We start from the raw sequence: 19,161 nt of genomic DNA on the forward strand, positions 1-19,161 counted from the left end.
TGGAAAACATTCTATTTTATGGCAATTAACTTTTATTTCAGCTTTAAGGATGTGATGACACTTCAACATGCTAACCACAAATGTGTGGGTGTGCGTGTGTGTGTGAGCTTTTCCTGTGTTGACCACGTGGCTCAGACAGGGTTAATAAAAAGATCGCGCTCACTTCTGGGTTTCCTCTCTTCTGCAGAAGTCGAAACGCTGGTAAGATCTTGACAAGTGGGTTTATCTAATCATTGGGAAACCTGCTGGTTGTTTTTACCGTTTTGTCTCTTTTTACATTAAAATGCTTCATTATTAATTTGATTTTACTCTAAGCTTTGGTAGTTTTGTTGCTGTTATTTTTGTTTAAATTGAATGATGTTGAGTTGGAAGTTTGTGGAAACCAGCCTTCACCTTCGCCGCCGTTCTTTGGAGTTTGAGCGGGAGCACCCAGAAGCCACTGATATACAGTGTTGTCACCCATAAAGTAGAAAGCACTACTAAACTTCACTACACAGTGTAGTGTTTCCTACTTTATGGATGAGTATACTGTTAGCTGCAGAGGAGAGTGAAAGAAGAACCAAGCCGGATGATGTCAAAGTTTATGCACTTGATTTGAACCGTTTTAAACTTTGTACAATGTTCTATTAACCAACAGATTGATGTTAATTTTGATGACATTTATTGACAAAATGATTAAATCTTATCTGTAGATGGAAGCATGATGTTGCTTTAACTCGGTTTTCTAAGCTTTTTTGTTTTTACATGAATGTTTCAATATGTTATTTATGACCTCTTGCATCAGAAATTAAGCATGTTACAGAAAGCAGATGAACACAATATAAGGCAAACTAGATTCATACACTCTGGTCTGCACAATGCTGTGACTAAAAGTGTATTTTTTTAAGGCTAGAAGTCACCAGACATCCATCAAGTTAAATTCTCTGGAAATAAGTTTGCTGGATTACAAAAAAATATATTCTTGATTAAATCATGGTCTTAAAAATGGTCTCTTTTTTCCCTATAAGGTGAGTTGGAGTTTTTCTTTAAAGTGATCAATAAAGAATCTTATCCTATAACCTGTTTCTCTTCATTGTTCTTCATCCTGATTGTTGTGGTGGGCTACTTGGCATACTTTGAAGGCCTTCTACAGCAAAAGTAATGCAACGCTACTCTATAAAATAAAAATATATACAAATATTTGACATATTTACATTTTCTCAGTACAAACTGCTGATTTGATTGTGCATGTGACTTGGCATTAGTAGCAGAGGTGTTAACACAGTGTCTAACTCCAGGGTAAGGGCTGCAGGAAGTTCGAGGGAACCAAACCTCGTCTTCCGTGAAGATCTCCCTTTTAAAAAAAAAAAAGAGAGAGAAAGAGAGAAAAATGAACTTCTGTGCAAACATTAAGTGAGAAATCAGTCATAGATTCACAGCAGAGTTTGTGCTCACAAAGTAAAAACCGTCTTGATCCATGTCACCCAACACATAGATGATGTCTCCAGATCGAAAGCCCAGTTCGGCCTGAAACCCAAGGAAATTCATTTAAGGGTTGAAGACCCGCCTACAGATAGGTAATGTGCAGAAATCTGTGGTTAGTTTGACATTTGAAGCGCTCACTTCACTGTCTATGTTGGGGGAGTTTTCCCATGGATCGTAGTCGAATAAGGCCACCATTCTTCTAACGATCACATCTTCGCGAATGCTGCCAGCATCACTTAGCTCTGGTGTTAAAGACATGCCTGTTTTGCAGAAAATGTGAAAACATATTCTTTAAACAAGAGTAAAATAAAGAAGAAGACAAAACAAGTAGAGAAGCTGTAATCAAATTTCAAGCCTGACTTATGAGCTCACAAACACAAAATGCTAAATAACCTTTTTTTTTGTTACCACTTCCTACATAAAGCAAACTGCTCTAAGCTAACCTTGCACATGGGCTCAGAGGAACTGGAAGAGAGTTTAGCTCTAATCAGATTTTTCCAGTCAATAACATTAAAGATGCTTGAGTGCAAAATGTGTTTTTGCTGATTTAGGCTCATTTTCTCTCTATTTTCTGTCAGCGAGTCACAGTCTGACATTCTTGCAGAAAATGAAGAGTTGGTACCTGCGTGGTCCACAGGCAGGAAACCCTGCTGCATGAGAACGTGCTTCAGGTACTCGTCGTCCACTGGGACTTCAGCCACCATGTTGCTTGGCACGTAGCCAGAGAGACCACCAGACTCTCCATGGTAGAAACCGTCTGAGTCTTTGTCTCCAAACACCTGGCGAGGCACACAGACCGCACGTCTCATCACTGTGTTCAGACACTAAGGTGTGCACTTGTTTAGGTTGCTTTTTCAGAATATTTTCAGATTGCTAATTTTGCTAACGTGTTTCTCCTGACTTCCTGACAAGTAGCAAAATTATTAATGTTCTGAAGTGGCCCAGTCAAAGGTTTGAAAATGTTTATTTTAGCATTTAGTGGCAAAGAGGCCTTCCAAGTTAAAAGACTCAGAGCACAATACTGAGCACGAATTACTGACGTACCATTTAAAACATGCAAAGAGCAGAGTTTGATTGCCATTTGAAGAAATTTGCCTAATTTTTTTCAACAAGCTGTTATTCATTCACATGTAAATAAAAACATAATTAGAAAACTTACACTTTTATATTGTCTATCTTCATTTTCTTCATCTTATTTATTGTCAAAAATAAAAGCCCTCTTAGTAGAATTAGAATAATTTTAAGTCAAGTCAAATTTACTTTTATTGCACCTTACAAATAGTGTGTTGCCGTTCCAAAGTGGTGTACGAGATCATCTAACACAAACCTAAATCTCCTAGGGGTATGAATGATTGTGGATTTATCTTTACTACTCAAAGACCAAGAGAGCAAATGAAATATACCGGTAATGCTTAAATCAAGGGTAAGTTGATTAATGATTGATTGATTAAGTTGAGTAATCATAGAACTCAAAAGAATGTACTAATACTGCTAGAAATACCGGTGTGTGTGTGTGTGTGTGTGTGTGTGTGTTCTTGTATTTGATACATTGTAAGGACCATTTTTCTAACGCTACTTTATGGGAACCTGCTGCTTCTTATGGGGTCCAAACCCCATAAGAAGGGCAGTTTTGGGGTTATGGGTTAGGTTTAGGACAAAGGTGTGAACTGAGATGAGGTTAGACTAACGGTTAGACGTGAACTGGTAATGATTAAGTTTTGGATAAAGAGCAGGGTTAGACTACAGAAATGAATGAAAATGAATGAATAAAAAAGTCCTCGTGAACACAGAAAGATATAGTGTGTGTGTGTGTCTCCTTGTATTTTATACATTGTAAGGCCCATTTTCTCTACAAACACTTATGTTTTGAGGACCCACTGCTCCTTACAAGGCACAAAGCCCGAGCTCCATAAGAAGAGATGCTGTTATTACGTTATGGGTAAGGGTGAGACTAAGGTGTGAATTGAGTTTAGGTTAGGGGTAGGCATGGGGTAAGGTAAGGTGGGGTTAGAGGTTAGCCATAAAAATGAATGAAAAATCCCTTGTGGAGATATTAAAACATATTGTGTGTGTGTGTGTGTGTGTGTGTGTGTGCGTGTGTAGGCGTGTGTGTGTGTGTGTGCGTGTGGCAAAGAACTGAGTGAAAAAAGGCGGGAAGTCACCTAAATGAGCAGCAAAAAAACAGAAAAGAAAAAAACAGTTACAGGAACTCAAAAGAAGAGTTCATGTCTCTGTACTTGTTCAGCGGGCCTGCACAAACAGGAAACAGCAGCAGTATCTAATTTCAAAGAAACCTCTCTGCAGATTGAAAATGAGGAAGCACAACACACATTGCAGAGAATCACTAAGACATAAAACGTTTTTACCTTGATGATCTGGCCAGGCACGAAGGGCAACTCCTCTGCGGCCGTGTCGGGGTTGGGAGACATGGCGGCCGGGTTGTACGGGTAAAGCGCCACAAAGAGTCGAACGGTGGGGATGGAGACCTGGCTGGCGGTCTCCAGGTCCCACTGCCTGAGGTCCTCCGGGGTGGCGACCCTCACCTCATCAGGGTATATCAACACATCCAGCTCTAGTCTTGTCTCCATCAGCGGTGGCAGCTCCCGACCGTCCACCTGGCAGACAGATGGCTGCTGTAGACAGCAGACCTCTCTTTAGCTTCATCCTAATTTGAGGTAACTAAGCTAAGCAGAAGGAGCTGTAATCCTCTTTGAAGCAAGTAGATGGATTTATTAGTTCAGCAAAGACTGTGCACTGTAAGACTGCAGTTTGAAAACAAATGACAGGGAAGACGTCAATTGAAAGCACCAAGTCAATAATTTACCTTTTTCATTGCATCTTAGAGACAACAAGGAGATACATTTGGAGCATGTAGTGACCTTTGAAGAGTTCTTTACATTAATACTGAACAAACAACTGTTTAAGATATAAAATTAAAAAACTTCCAACCAATTCCAAGAAGAGTCAAGCACAATTATTTATCCATTTGTCTGCAGTATAGCTGACAGTGTGAATATTTTGCCTTGATTAGGGCCATTTTTTAAACTCCTCCACTTCCTGCTTAGATGGCTTGACCCAGTTCACAGGCCATGGAAAACAAACACTTCCTCTCTTGACATTTAGTTGGCAGGGTAGGTGGCAAGCTGCTCCTAAGAGAAACAAAAGTTTTGACAGCTATTGTGATAATTGGGATGGACTAAAATGTAAAAAGGAAAACTGATTTTGAAAGATCTGTGTTGGACATGTCCGACTTGTTTTTCCACACACGTACGACGCCTTGAACTTTACAACATTTTTGTCATGTTTCAACCACAGATCTCAATGTGTTTTATGGTAATTTTATGTAATAGGCAAACACAAGCTGACAGATAATCATTAATAGTTTTTGTTTCAAAATTTGCTCATAGTCAATGTTCAAGAGCAACCCAGGCAAAATAGACTAGATGAGACAAGGCTAGGCTAGATTAGGCTTGGCTGTTCTACACCCCACTAGGCTAGAATATAATAAAGTAGAAAAGCTTCATTATTATCTGTCAAACCTGGCAACAGAAATTCTTTTTTGACAAGGAAAGAAAAATGGTCACTAGAGCAAAGAAATGTCTAATAAGCTAATTAATCAGTAACTAGCTAAATAATTGTCCTTGGATTCATTTTTCCTGTTCCTATGGTTTAATGATGCCCGTAGTTTAAATAGTATTGTTCCCAGATGTATTTAGATCAGCGCTTCTCAATTCCAGTCATCAGGCCCCCCTGCTCTGCATGTTTTAGATGTACCTCTACTCCAGAGCAGCTGATTCAAATGATTGCATGACCATCAAGTGCTGCAGAAGCCTGTTAATCACCCACATATTCAATCCAGGCGTTTGGCAGAAGGGAAACACCTAAAACACGCAGGGCAGGGGGGCCTGAGGACTGCAATTGAGAAACACTGATTTAGATGAAGTTGCTCAGACGACTTCATCTGTATTGACATTTTTTCCATTACCGGCAGCTGTAGTCAAATGTAAGTTCTCAAGACATGTAAGTTTTCAGGAGACACTGTACTCTTAAGTATGTGTTTCTTAATAAACAATTAAAAAAAAACAGGAGACATTCGCTCTCAGAGAATAAAAAACCCCTCAAATTGCCAGAAAGAACATAGTCAAAGATCAGGATTCCAGGAATGATGTTCATTAGACAGATGAGTCTGAATTATTTGGACACCAGAACAGATGACATTTTATAGCAGTCCTAGAAAAGAGTCTCTTAACAACTGTGAAGCATTAAAGTGGATGAGTCATTGTCACATCCACTTTAGATTATACTGTATAAAATTCATGGTGCGCTTATGTAAGGGGAAAATATAAAACGTGAAAAAAAATAAAACTGAAGTAGCACCGGACCTTTCAATGTGGTCAGTGAACCAAAACATACCAATAAATCCACCAAACACTATCTGAGAATTCAAAATATGGAAAATCCTGGGTCAGGTCAAAGACCAGATCTGGATCTTATTGAGATGCTGTGATTTGAAATTGACTGAACATGAAAAAACTTAAAGTTACATCCTAAAGAGAAAAATGGAGCAAACATTTTTCAAACCAGTAGTGGTTACTCACTAAAGTTGTTTTAACTCTACTCCTAATAGAAAGAGCACTTTTTTCCCACCAAGACCTCAAATAAACTTGTTCTGTAACTATCAAGAAAATTCCACTAGAACAAGATTTTCTAAACATGAACCTTTTACCACAAGCCAATGTCAGTGTTCAAGCAAAATGTTTCCCGCAAAAAAGCTGGTGACAATTGCAGACATTTTGTCACTGAAAAATAAAATCCACCTCAAATTAACAGGAATTGAAGTAACTGAACAGGACGCACCAAATAAATGTGCAATGTACGAAGCTTGCTGTTTATTTCACATAAATCATGCTACCCAGCCTGCAAACCACACATTTCAGTTGCAGTGTAAAAATAAACTACCTTGTGGCTTCTTAGAGCGCTGCAAAATCTGGGGGTTTGTGTGCTTTGCTACGTTTTTCTGTGGTCTCGCTCTGAGCAGCAGCACATCCACAAACTCCAGAAACTTTTGTAAGACATTGCCAGATGGGGTCTACTGATAATCTTGGCTTGGCAAATGGACAACGAGAAAAATTGGGAAATGTTTCTTTCACATTTAATCTAATTTGATTGGCTATAATATCTTCTTTGTATTTTTCATCTGGCAGAGAGAAGAGGGAAGTCTGGACCTCCCTACTTAGGCTTCTTTCCAACCTTGGAAAAGCACAAGACAATGGATGAATAGATGGATGGATGCATGGATAGAATTTTTCTGTGTGTGTTCTTGTAGTTTTTTTTCTTTCAGACTTTAAATGAGACACAATGTAATTCAAGCGTAATCAATATTTTTCTGATTAATCCAGAGGATTTATTGGGAACACATATATTAACACACAGTCACATCAAATATGAGATACCCAATACTTGAAAGAGACACTTCAGAACATGCTTGTCCTAATCTGTTGCATAATTCCTCTGTATTTTGTTTTATCAGGTTAAATGTTTGCACACTGTAACACAAGAATTTCCCCAGAAACGAAAGAAGTAAAGAAAGTGAAGTTAAATCATTACTGGAACAATCTTTCTTAAGTTTCATTCATGCAGGTTTTAACTAACAGTCCCACGGTTTCTTTACTAATCCTGGCCAGAAGGTGGAGCTCTAACAGCTAAAGTTGCAGGTCGGGAGAGACAGCTTCTTGAGAAAGATTAAGAACCTGAAATCAAAATATCTCTAGATCAAAATTTATTTAATACAAACAAAACTTTTTGACATGTAAACAATTACAATAGAAAAATCCATGAGGTGATTTTAAGTTAATCAAATTTTCTAGTTTAACCTATAAATCAAAATCAAACGATGTCAAATCTTGATGACCCAGAGTTGTAAAAGAGACTTAAAATCAAGATTTTAAATAAAATGAGACATATTAAATATTCTAGAGAGTAGTTGTTCAAGTTGAAATCTTTTATAGAGGTTTACAAATCAGTATCTCTAACCCTGAGTCCTGTTTATTTTTCTACTTTTTGTCAATGTTTTGTATGGCAATTTTATGTCACAGACCAACAAAATGTGACATCACCTCAATGATAACTGCAAATACGTTTTGGTAAGTCTGAAGAGTTAACTGAATCGAGAGTGTATGCAAACTAACATCCATCCATCCATCCATCCATCCATCCATCCATCTTCTTCCGCTTATCCGGGGTCGGAAAGGGAAGACTTCCCTCTCCCCAGCCACTTGTTCCAGTTCATCCGAAGGAATCTCAAGGCGTTCCCAGGCCAGCTGAGAGACAAAGTCCCCTCAGCGTGTCCTGGGTCTTCCCCGGGGCCTCCTCCTTATGACAGTAAATTAATCTAAACTGTTCCTTTGTTTTAATTTGCTGAAAGGTGAAGTTCTGCTCCTGCTGAAGTTTTTTTTCATCCAATAAACAGTTTTGTTTTTCAGGACATAACTGAATGTAGCTCCAATCATTTCCCCATTAAATCTGAAACTCACTGGGATCTGCATGGTTCATTTTCCTGGTGTTTTGCAGGCTGGCCAAAAACTTTTTTGGTCTCATCTGGCCAAAACACCTTCTTCCCCAGGTTTACCGTTTCGCCTATGTAGCTTATGGCTTGGGATTTTTGTAGATTTTGAATGTCTTTCTTCTTAATATTCCTCCATAGGGGTCAGATTTTGAGGTCAAGCAACTTATTGTTGAACTCTCAGAAAATGTTCTTACCAAAAGTGTGAATTTCTATTGTAGAGTTTTTCTACAATAACCATCGACCTACAAACTCACAAGTCAGATTTCAACTAGAAAACATTTTTAAAACCACTTTCCATCCCGTCACAGTGAAGTGATGGAATGATCAGGATTCCCTGACCATAACTGATCCAGTTCCTGAGGCCCCGTGTCCTGTAATGTTTAGATGAGCGCCTGGTTCAACAAGCCTGAATCAAAATGGCTCAATTACTTCCTTGGTGTGCAGTCACATCCTGCTCATGATCTGATTATTTGACCCAGGCCTGTCGAAGCACAGGCCTGGGTCTGTCGAAGGTCTGTCGACAGTTGCGAAGACTGTGTCAGTCTTCGCCACTGGCGGTTTCTGATATGGGTGACATGGGCATCGGCCCAGGGCGGCATCTAATCAGGGTCGGCATGAGACCTCCACCTCCTCGAATCCCTGAAACTCCACAAGGCCTCACAAGCACACCCTCTTTGGCTGAAGCGAACTCTGGTGTGGCTCTAATGCATATGTGAACACCAAACCGCTCGACTAGAGTGCAGGGCATTCTGGGTAAATACAGCAAGTCTAGCTCTAGCAGGAGAAGTGGCTCGTGGTCATCCAGCAAAGACAAAAAAGAGAAATCCTGCTACTGCTAAAATCGGATGCCACTCCATTTGTTTACATTTTGTGAAGAAAGGAAGCTGCTCTCATGTCTTCTTCAGAGGTTTTCCTGTCGTTTCCTTCAGTGGTTCTTGTTGCAGCTCCACCACATGAGGAGGGGAACATATTTTTCAAAGGGTTTCAAAGCTGAAAATGTAACAAATGTTACAATTTTATCTACTGGACTACCAGTGGAGAAACAACATCTTATAAATGTATTTTATGTGTGTTTATGTCTGACAACAGCTTAGCATTCAATGCCAGTTGATTCCCTGCTTTCTGCACGAGCATGCTGCTGCCACTTCAATAAACTCCATTTCCCAGAAGGCCTTCAGTACCATCCAGCCCCATCCTCCTGCTCATGTCTGTCTGCCTCCCATGTATGCAGTGTTACATCATTTGCACAGACACCCACCTTCCCGAGTGATGACGCAGCCCGTGGAGAGTGTGTGAAGAGGAGGAAGAGGAGGAGGAAGGCATGGAGGGAGGGGGATAGAGAGAGGAAAGAGAGGGAGAGGAGAGAGGGTGTCCCGTCTGCACTGAGCCTCAGACAGACAGTAGGGAACAGCTGCAGCACGCGCTTCGCCTAGGATTTCACTGCACTGCAATTTCAAATATCAGCCGTTTTCCTCCACGAAGTCCACGTCGCGCAGCTCGACCGAGCAAAGCCCCCCGTCCCCTCCCAGCACTAACCAGTAGAGAAAATGGTCGACCGCGAGCAGCTGGTGCAGAAAGCCAGGCTGGCCGAGCAGGCAGAGAGATATGATGATATGGCAGCAGCCATGAAGTCGGTAAGTCCAATCCAACAGCAGGTGGGGGGAGGGATGATGGTGATGATGATGGTGGCTGAGTGATGATGATGGTGACTGAGGGATGGGTGGGAATGTGCTTCTGGTTCTTGTTAGCTCCATTTTAACAGCTACCACACTCAGCAGCAGCTGTGAAATAGCAGTAAATCTCTTTATTACATTGTCATCAGCTGGACTGCAGCTCAGGCCCCCACCCCCATTTGTCCTCTGAGTTGGGTCCAGCCACCCCGCCTCCTCCCCTACCACTACCCCTGTTCTCTGAGTCGGGTCCAGGCCGTGTTCTGCTGCTCATTGGGCGGTGCCTTTCTGTCGACTCAGAGGATGTTACAATGAGAACGGGTGCAGGCCCTCCTGTTCATCTGTGGACTGGGACAGGAGCCCGGCATCAGAGTGACGGTCCTGCTGCAATGCATCAACAGATTTCTTAATGTCGTATTCATGATTTAATCTTCCGGTACCGCTCTGTCTCATTTTCCTCCGTTTTGGAGGAAGAGGTGCTGGGAGCAATGTGAGGTTCCTCAGAAAGAATAAAAAAAGAAAGCCTATCATCTGCTGCTGCTTCTTCCTCCTCCTCCTCCTCCTCCTCTTCTTCCACCTCCACCGTCTCCATCACCACCTCCCTCCCCCCACCTTACTCCCACTCCACCTCCTTCTCCTCGTCTTTGTCATAAATTATACACTACTGCTCCTTTTAAACATGTTTTATCCAACCTTTTACTCAAATACACCCAAGAGGAGCTGTTCTCTCCTTTGAAACAAAAGGTCGGATTCAGCAGTTTCTCTCTGGAATATTCTCTGTCATACTGCAGTGAGTCAGTTTGAACAGATTTCTTCCTCTGCTGTCTCCTCGGTGTGTGTCCAAGGCACCAATTTGGCGTCGTTTTCGGGTTAGCAGCTCCTGATTTAACAGCGTAATAACTGATGTGAAGTGGATGACATGGATGGGCCGTCTCACATTAGCTCCCTCAGCTCTTATTGGTCAACGTTGAGAACAGATCCTTTGTCTGCTTGCCTCTCTTCCTCCCTTTTTCCTTTTTTCCTCTCCTGCCTCCTTGTATGACATATCAGCACTGAAAAAAAAAATCGCTGTGTCACTGGTACCGGCAACATCCTTGAGCTGACGCCCGGATTAAAACGATCTCTGCTAATGGAGAAAACCGTTTTGCTACTTTGTGCATCGTTTATCGTTGCAAGAAGGGATTCCATTCCCTCCTATCCAATCTGCTGTGTCAGTCAGCTCCAAACTGGGCCCAAACAGCCTCTAACCAAAGGGAATCCCTATGCCATTGCGGCCCACAGAACGGGGAGGCCCTGCTGCCTTCATGTTAGCCTCATGAAAAATATGCTCTAAAATTAAAGCATATTCACGTGAAATCATCAAAAATGTTGATACCAGCACTTTTTTTTTTTTTTTTTACACAATATCAAAAATAGAACCAATGAATGGTTTGTTCCTGAACTTAAGACTGAGGAATCAAAGGAAGCTTGGACGAATCCACCCCCTCTCCACCCACTCACTGTGACGTCACCTTCCTCCATCCTGAGCGCGTAACAGTAAATGAGAAATCATTGCTCCTCTCATGTCAAACAGTCATTACCTGTGTTTTCAGTGCAATCAGTTTTAACCCGACCGGATCAACGGTCTGTTCCAACCGATGCAGTCGAGTCTAAATATAACGGCTCAGCTCAGAGTGATGTCACTAAAGGTAAAAAGGTCATTTTGAGCCGGAGAGAAGGTCACTGGGACATGTGAACCACCCGTGCAGTCATGGTTTTCATTTACACTGCAGCCGCCAGTCTCTGTGAGAGCACAGTAATCGTCTCTGTCCCTCCTTCTCTTGCCTTTCCTCTCCCTAAACCCCTTCACTCCACTCCCCTTCCTGCTAACACCCCCCAACGTTCTTGAATATAATTTCTCGCTAGCTGGCATTAGCTGCACACGTGGCAGCTGGAACTACTGGTGCACTAAATGAATGGATTGCCATGGAAACTGGGAATTGCGCATGATGAGTGAAATATTGTTCATCCTCTTTGCTGTGGAAGAAGGACGCTCGGCAGGCAAATGAGAACAGCTAGAAAAATCTAATGATTGCTTCCCTCCAGAGAAATTATTATCAAAGTTCATTCTCAAGGGATCTGATTTAACTGGAATCAGAGAAAAAGGAAGCTGTGGATGAATTTGAAGGAGGTTTTTTTTTCCCCCTCCTAAATACAGTGAAGGGCTTTGAATGTCCAATGGCCTTTCTAGGGTGTTTTCACACCTGATAGTCTGGTAGACAAGGTTCAAACAGGGACCAAAATCGCGACATTTGTTATATTTTCAGCTGATGCGGTTCATTTTCACACGGCGATGTGTAAAAAACCCCAAACCGGGGGGTGCTGTGATGGCGCAGGGGCAAAGCACGACCCACGTGGCGGTGGTTGCAGGCTCGATTCCCGGCCTGGCGACATTTGCCGCATTTCTTCCCCCTCTCTCATTACCCTATTTCCCGTCGAACTACTTTCAAATAAAGGTCACTGGAGCCAACAAAGCCTTTCAAAAAAACAAAAAACATTCCTGCCCTTGCCTGTGGTGGCGCTGCAGCAAAAACCACTGAAGTAAACACTGGGCACAAGCTCCTTCTTCATGAAATATAAACAAAACCTGAGTGGCATTACATGACTCACATATTTGTTTTGGTTGTATTTACCCAGGATGCCTTTGTAGTGTACTCTGGTCCGCTTGGCGTTCACGTATGCATTCAAATCGCACCAGAGTTCACTTCAACTGAACAGAAATGAAGGTTTTTTTGGCTGACCTTTTTTTAGTCACATCACCCCAAAGAAACTGTATTTTCTAGGCAAATGAACTAGAGTCCAATTGAAGCAAACTAAACAGGCCTGGTGTGAATGCACCCTTAGTCACTTGAGAAGGTTGAGGTGACCCTGCTCCAGCCATGGTTGTCAAAATCCCATATCAGACAACAGAGGTAGAGGTGAGCAGGTTTTGTGGCTCGACAGTGACCACAAGGCCAATAGCTATAAGGTGAATCAGTAATTCAAACTCAATATTTATCGCCACCGATGCCTACTGGAAGGGCTGCAGTGAAATGCGTCAAATCACTGGAATTCAGCCAGAGGAAGTTTCATCAAAGGAAAATAAAACCACCCTGAAATGATTTGTGTTTAATGAGAGGTTTCTGATGCTTATCTTAGAAATAACACTCTATTGCCCCTGTCTCTTTGGCTACTCAATGGTGGCTCAATTTTGTATTTTACTTTGAGAGGTCCAAGGTGATTGGGGGCTTGAAGTCAACCAGCGAGGGTTACACCTCAGAGACGCCAAGCATAGTGGTAACAGGCCTGTACCAGTTCATTTATTTAGGATTTATCTGACTTTGCAGGTTGAAGGTTTGGCATAGTGATGATTGACAGTGTGGTTAAGGTATTTAAGGATCATTGTGTCATGCACATACTTTTTTTCTATTAACACAGAATGGATGAGTCACACTGAAGTCCATAATTGATGATAATTAGCCTGGGATGGTTGTTTACCAGAAAACTGAATCAAACTGAAAAGCTCCTCACCCAACCAGTATGCTTACCTAAGCTAGAGAGAGATTCTGACAATTATTGTATGCACAACAGCTTGCCTACCCTGAGTTTTACACAGAATTTCTCTTTACAGTTTTGAATGCGTGAAATATTGACAGCTTGATTGGTAATCTATGAACACCAGAGGTAGTGTAGAGAGGGACTTAACATACAGAGCGACTTCAGTGTTTTTCTGAGGGTGGGTTGAAGTCAACACACCAATGTTACGTCTCAGACCAAGAGCTATGCAGTCATAGCTGGCTTTAGTAGGTCTGAGTCGACTTCACACCTCAAGAAATGATGTGACATAGCAATGAAAAGTGGTGTGTTCATTGAGCCGGCCGAGAAATTAAAAGGAAGAAACACTATGTGTTAGGTTTTATTGTAATCTCAAGGTGAGCAATGTTGAAAAAGTCTGCTTGGACGCAATATTTGATCAGCTGTCCATACATTAGAACTTTTTTTCTCATATCTTTCGCGTTCAATGCAAGAATGCCAATGCACTGGCTTACTAATCAGGTTTTCTGTTAGTAACCAAAATCCTGAAGCTCAGGATTTCTTCCATCATCATTTTCCATTGTGATGATGGAAAAGGAATGTTTCTTATTGCTATTAACAGAAATTTTACAGGTTTTTATGAAGTGCTTTGAATTGATCACTGGACTTCAACCAGGGGAAGTTTTTCTTTAGCAAATGGAGTTCAACTAAACGCCTCTTTGGTTCCACGAAGATGACTTGCTTTTTGAAAGCTCATGTCATCAGCTTGGTTGGTGGTTTAATGATCAGAAGCATCTCAGATAGGGATTTCTCTTTGTTGGTTTCAGGCAGACCCAGTTTGTGAGAGAGGTTAGTGATTAATTGGCATGGCTCTTCAGAATTAACAGTATTCGTGCTCTGTCTTCCAGGTGACGGAGTTGAATGAGGCTCTGTCCAATGAAGAGAGGAACCTGCTGTCCGTGGCTTACAAGAACGTGGTGGGAGCCCGCCGCTCCTCCTGGAGGGTGATCTCCAGCATAGAGCAGAAAACCTCCGCTGATGGCAACGAGAAAAAGATCGAGATGGTGCGGGCCTACCGGGAGAAGATTGAGAAAGAGCTGGAGGCCGTGTGCCAGGACGTGCTCAACCTCCTGGACAACTTCCTGATCAAGAACTGCAGCGACACGCAGCACGAGAGCAAAGTGTTCTACCTGAAGATGAAGGGCGACTACTACCGGTACCTGGCCGAGGTGGCCACCGGCGAGAAGAGGGCCACGGTGGTGGAGTCCTCAGAGAAGGCCTACAACGAGGCCCACGAGATCAGCAAGGAGCACATGCAGCCCACTCACCCCATTCGCCTGGGCCTGGCTCTCAACTACTCTGTGTTTTACTACGAGATCCAGAACGCCCCGGAACAGGCCTGCCATCTGGCCAAGACCGCCTTCGACGACGCCATCGCCGAGCTGGACACCCTCAACGAGGACTCCTACAAAGACTCCACTCTCATCATGCAGCTGCTCCGAGACAACTTGACACTGTGGACAAGTGACCAGCAGGACGACGAGGGCGGGGAGGGCAACAACTAAAGGGAAGCCTCACCTCGAAAATCAAAAAGTCAAAAAAATTACGAAGGGCCGGTGGACTTTGGCAGCCGCTTTTGCCGATGAAACTACCGCAGCAGCAGTTCTTTATTTTTCCATGTGTTAAAAGAAAAGAATCAAAAAGAGAGGTGAGCGTGGGAGGTTAAAATCTTAGTTCAAATATATATAGAAATATATATGACAGTTGAGAGGTGGGGCCTCCGTCTTCTTGGTTTTCTCTTTGACATTTGCCAAAAACCACTGATACGTCAGCCAGTCAGCCTGCAGTGGTTGTTGTTGGATTGAAATGGCAGCCTCACACTGGCATAGGAACTGATCTTGTTCTGTCGAGATAAGCTGCTTACTTAGATTTTACGTGATAGAGATGCATTTGAGTCACTTGAGAGAGAAAATGCTTGAATGGGGAATTAAAAAAAAAAAGAAAAAGGTCTCAGTAAAAAAAATAATAAACTAGGCTGCATTGGTTCCAGTTGTAGATGTAAGGGCCCTGAAAGCTGTTAATGTAACTCTGACAAGTAGAAAAATCAGCAAAAATCCCCGAAATTTTTACGTGATTATTTCATTTAGAAAATTTGGTCAAAATGAGCTCGCTTACTGCTAATTTAAATGCTTTTGGCATCTTACAGATAAGTCTGTTGTGTTATTGGAGCCACTGATTCTTTGTGGAGGTGAGGGTTACTAAAAGGTAGAGAATTAACGAAATGAATTACAAAAATGGAAAAAAAAAGACAAAAAAACAGATAAAAGCAGCTTCAGAGTTTGTGGTTTACTTCTGTGTTCGTTTTATTAAATGCACATGCCTACTATACTGTTTCTTCAGTGTAAGATGACAACAATAATATTGCTTATTCAATATTGTGCATGCTGGTGATGTATTTATATACAGTAGCTTGACTTTATTAACTTATACTGTGGGTGTTAAGTATTCATATGATTGAGAACAAAACAGGCTTTGTCTAATGTTGATATTTTTTAATTTCTAATTTATTTTGATTTTATTTTTTTATTTTTGATTTGCTATACCAAAATGGTGATCGTAAAAATTGACCTGTAACGGGCGTTGCTTTAGTGACATGCAATATGTGTATTTAATTTGTTAATGAAAGAAAAAAAAAAGGATAATTTACAAAAAAAAAAGAGAGAAAAAAAAATAACCCACCAGTGCTTACTTAATCTTACCAGCTGGTGTTTTTTTTTTCACTTTGAAGAATGATTATGACATATTTTGTTCTTTGAACAGTATTTACGTACTTTTTTTTCTGTCATGCTATCCAGTTTGAAATGACAATGGTGACGTTTCCAGGCTCAATGTTTCTATTATGAATCCGCCTACATGGACCATATTTTGTTTCTGACGGTATACGTTTGATTTTTTTTTTTCTCTATTTGTTTTTATAACTTTTAGCTGTATTCCTGAGTGACAAAAATATCTTGAATGTGAGTCATTATGTAGCAGTTGCACAAGAACCGGAATAATAGCTATGATAATAAAAAAAGAATATGACTACATTATACATGCACCATTTCCTCGGTGGTCCAGTGTATTGTTGTGTTGTCACCCGTGAGCACACTTTGCGTTTACGAGGAAGCCCTTCATTCGTAGCTCGTTTTATTGTTTCGTGTGCTTTATTTTCCGTGCCTGTATCGTTTCTACATGCCTCATTTGCGAGTAAATCTCTAGCATAAAAAAAAAAAGAAGACAAAAACAAAAGGGAATCTATTACAGTATTTTGGACATCCTGCAAGCATGTTATATATATGCACATTAAACACTAATGCACAACATTACACCACAGAGAACGCTTTAGTAAAGTTTCAGAACAAACACAAAAAAAGCTGCTGGACACATTTGTCGTCGTTAATGCTGCTACTTCTATAGATTATTTATATATCACATGGACAGCAGTTTTTGTTTGTTTTTACCAAATCAGTGGTTTGATGGATTTAAGAGGGAAACCAGAAGCCTTAAGGCCAGTAACACAACCTTGTTCATGTCTGCCAATTATGCGTCTCCATCGTGAATCAGCCTGCATGAGCTCACAGTATGCCACAGCTGCTTTGATTTATTTTTTAATGTATTGAAGAGCAGAAGCTCCAAAACCTCAATTTTATTTTATTTTAATTTTCAGTTTTTTTGTTGTTGTTCTTTTAAGTTATTTGTAAAAGAAAATCATGTCTAGGACTTTTATTGTTGCTAAGAGACTTTGCAGTGATCGTTTTTTTGTTTGTTTGTTTGGTTGTTTTTTACTTTTCATTCAGTTTTCTCTGCTTATTTGGCTTTTATTCTGTTGTTTCTGTGACTCGGCATCATGCATGTACAAGTTATGAGGTAGTTTGATCCAGAGGATCTGACCTGATGGTGAAACTGGGGATACAGCCTGTATGGTTAGTTTATTTAATTTTTTTGGTTGCCATCTGTTGTCCATTAAAGTTATTTGTTTATTGCTATCAATCTATATATTCATTTTTTTGTCTATTTTAGCCATGTATTGCCATTGTTGCATCAACACAGCTCGTCTCTTTTTATTTAGCAGCGTTAAAGGGGTAGTATTATTAATCAAGCAACTGTTACAGTAACAGATAAAATTTGAAATTGGGCCTCTGTCTCTTTAAAAACTGCTGCTCTTTGTGAAACTTTAACAATATTTTTACCAGCACTGCTCTGAGAAGTAGCTCCTATAATGAGTTCAGCTGATGCACATCCACCTGGGGTTTGCTAATTTCTGCTGGCTAGTCTGAAGGAGCGGAGGTGTGGCCAGGAAGAAGCTTGGAAACTGTAGCACAGAGGAGGAGCTGCAGCTTGTAGGCGGGGCTAGGCCCATCGAGGCGTTTTACTCAGCTGAATGGTTGCCATGGGAGATTAAAGAATTCCTCAAACATTCATGAAAGAATCAAAGCAACACTTCAGGTATGTTTTTGATGACATTATAACCTGATGTAAAGTTGTTTTTTTTAATTCAATTTTACATAATACTGCTGCTTTACATCTTCCTTTTGCCCACACAATGCCACACAGCAACTCTATGACTTTATATAGCCCCCTATGGGTCAAATAACCTGGAGTGTGTGTGTGTGTGTGTGTGTGTGTGTGTGATATGCATGCATGCTTGGAGCCGCGTTCAGGTGGGGATCGTGTGTGTTGTGTAAACCTGTGCTGAGTGCTTGTGGGTGAGATCGTGAGATGGAGTCGGTTTCAGCTGCAGAGAGAAGACATGAGCAGCGAATCCACAGCGAACATCACATTCCCTTTAAAAGCACTTTTAGCACACAAATCACCAAACGATTCTGCAAAAAATAAAAACAAACAAAAAAAAAAAACAATAAATCATAAAGTATCAGGTAACATCCAAATAACGACAGGAGAGCATCTTTTCTTTTCACCTGGTCTGTGTCAGGTACTCAGAAAAGATCAAGGCTGCAGATCTGTGTGTTTCAGACAGGAAGATGGAGCCTTCTGATGATTGATAAACTGAAGTGGACCCCCTGTACCACCTCTCTGACCTCCACCCACCACCACCACCACCTTCCGACTGCAGCCTTTCCTGCTGCACTGAAGCTTTCATGAGATGAAATTCAGAGCTTTGAAAGGTCCTCCTCTCCAACCAATAGCTGAAAGGCTCTATCTGCGTGGCCTCCAATCCCGTCTCTGTTGCTAGGGCTATAATAAGTATCCCACCATCAGCCAAGCTCCTTGCTGCGCTTGCTGCAGACACCTTTTTGCATCCTGGAATTAAAAAAATAACAAACAAAAACCCCCCAGAAAGCTCTGAGCACCCAAGAAGCGTGGAGGTTCAACATCAACCTCCATATGTTCTGGTGTTTTAATGCGCTGCAGCCCTTTCTCCTGCGTAACGGATATTGGGAAATTGTGGTGACATTAGAAATGCCTAAACACCCAGGAGCCAGCTGACGGATTTGTAATTGGATCTCCAGCAGCTTCAAACTCAATTTAGTGCTTGCATGACAAATTCTTTTCAATTAAAGCGAAAACTAAATAGATGTTTGTGCTAGGAACGTATAGATTCCACAACTAACTATACGTCAAACAAGCACTGGAATAAAATTTCACTTTTTCTTAAGAAATGATTTTTAGTCTGGTTTCATGTAGGGGAAAACATTTTGTTCTGCGCTCGGCGCCGCCGGGGTCCCATCACAGTCATCACATAAAGGGAGGTGAGGATGACGGCGCACATATTACCCACGAAGCAGAGGAGAGGAGAACGCCTCCATGAACGTAAACACAGGCAGGTTATCCTTCCACTTTGTTGGATTTCAGAAAGTCTTTAATAATCGATAAAAAAGGCAAAAGATTTTTAAAAATCCGTGTTTT

At 41.3% G+C, this 19,161-nt stretch overlaps 2 protein-coding genes across 2 annotated transcripts; one reads left to right on the forward strand and one right to left on the reverse strand.

The window, feature by feature from the left end:
- Positions 1-323: 323 nt before the first annotated feature.
- si:ch211-105f12.2 (RIMS-binding protein 2-like) lies at positions 324-9,682 on the reverse strand. The gene is made up of 6 exons (XM_044118996.1): positions 9,288-9,682; positions 3,831-4,097; positions 2,087-2,243; positions 1,603-1,724; positions 1,435-1,506; positions 324-1,333 (listed from the first exon to the last, which is right to left on the reverse strand). The coding sequence occupies exons 2-6, from the start codon at positions 4,050-4,052 to the stop codon at positions 1,268-1,270; spliced, it is 639 nt and encodes a 212-aa protein (XP_043974931.1). The 5' UTR covers positions 4,053-4,097; positions 9,288-9,682; the 3' UTR covers positions 324-1,267.
- Positions 9,334-16,609, forward strand: ywhag2 (3-monooxygenase/tryptophan 5-monooxygenase activation protein, gamma polypeptide 2). Its single transcript, XM_044118995.1, has 2 exons — positions 9,334-9,663; positions 14,160-16,609. The coding sequence occupies exons 1-2, from the start codon at positions 9,577-9,579 to the stop codon at positions 14,814-14,816; spliced, it is 744 nt and encodes a 247-aa protein (XP_043974930.1). The 5' UTR covers positions 9,334-9,576; the 3' UTR covers positions 14,817-16,609.
- Positions 16,610-19,161: the final 2,552 nt, after the last annotated feature.

Source organism: Gambusia affinis, linkage group LG06, assembly GCF_019740435.1.
Source record: "Gambusia affinis linkage group LG06, SWU_Gaff_1.0, whole genome shotgun sequence".
NCBI lineage: Eukaryota > Metazoa > Chordata > Actinopteri > Cyprinodontiformes > Poeciliidae > Gambusia > Gambusia affinis.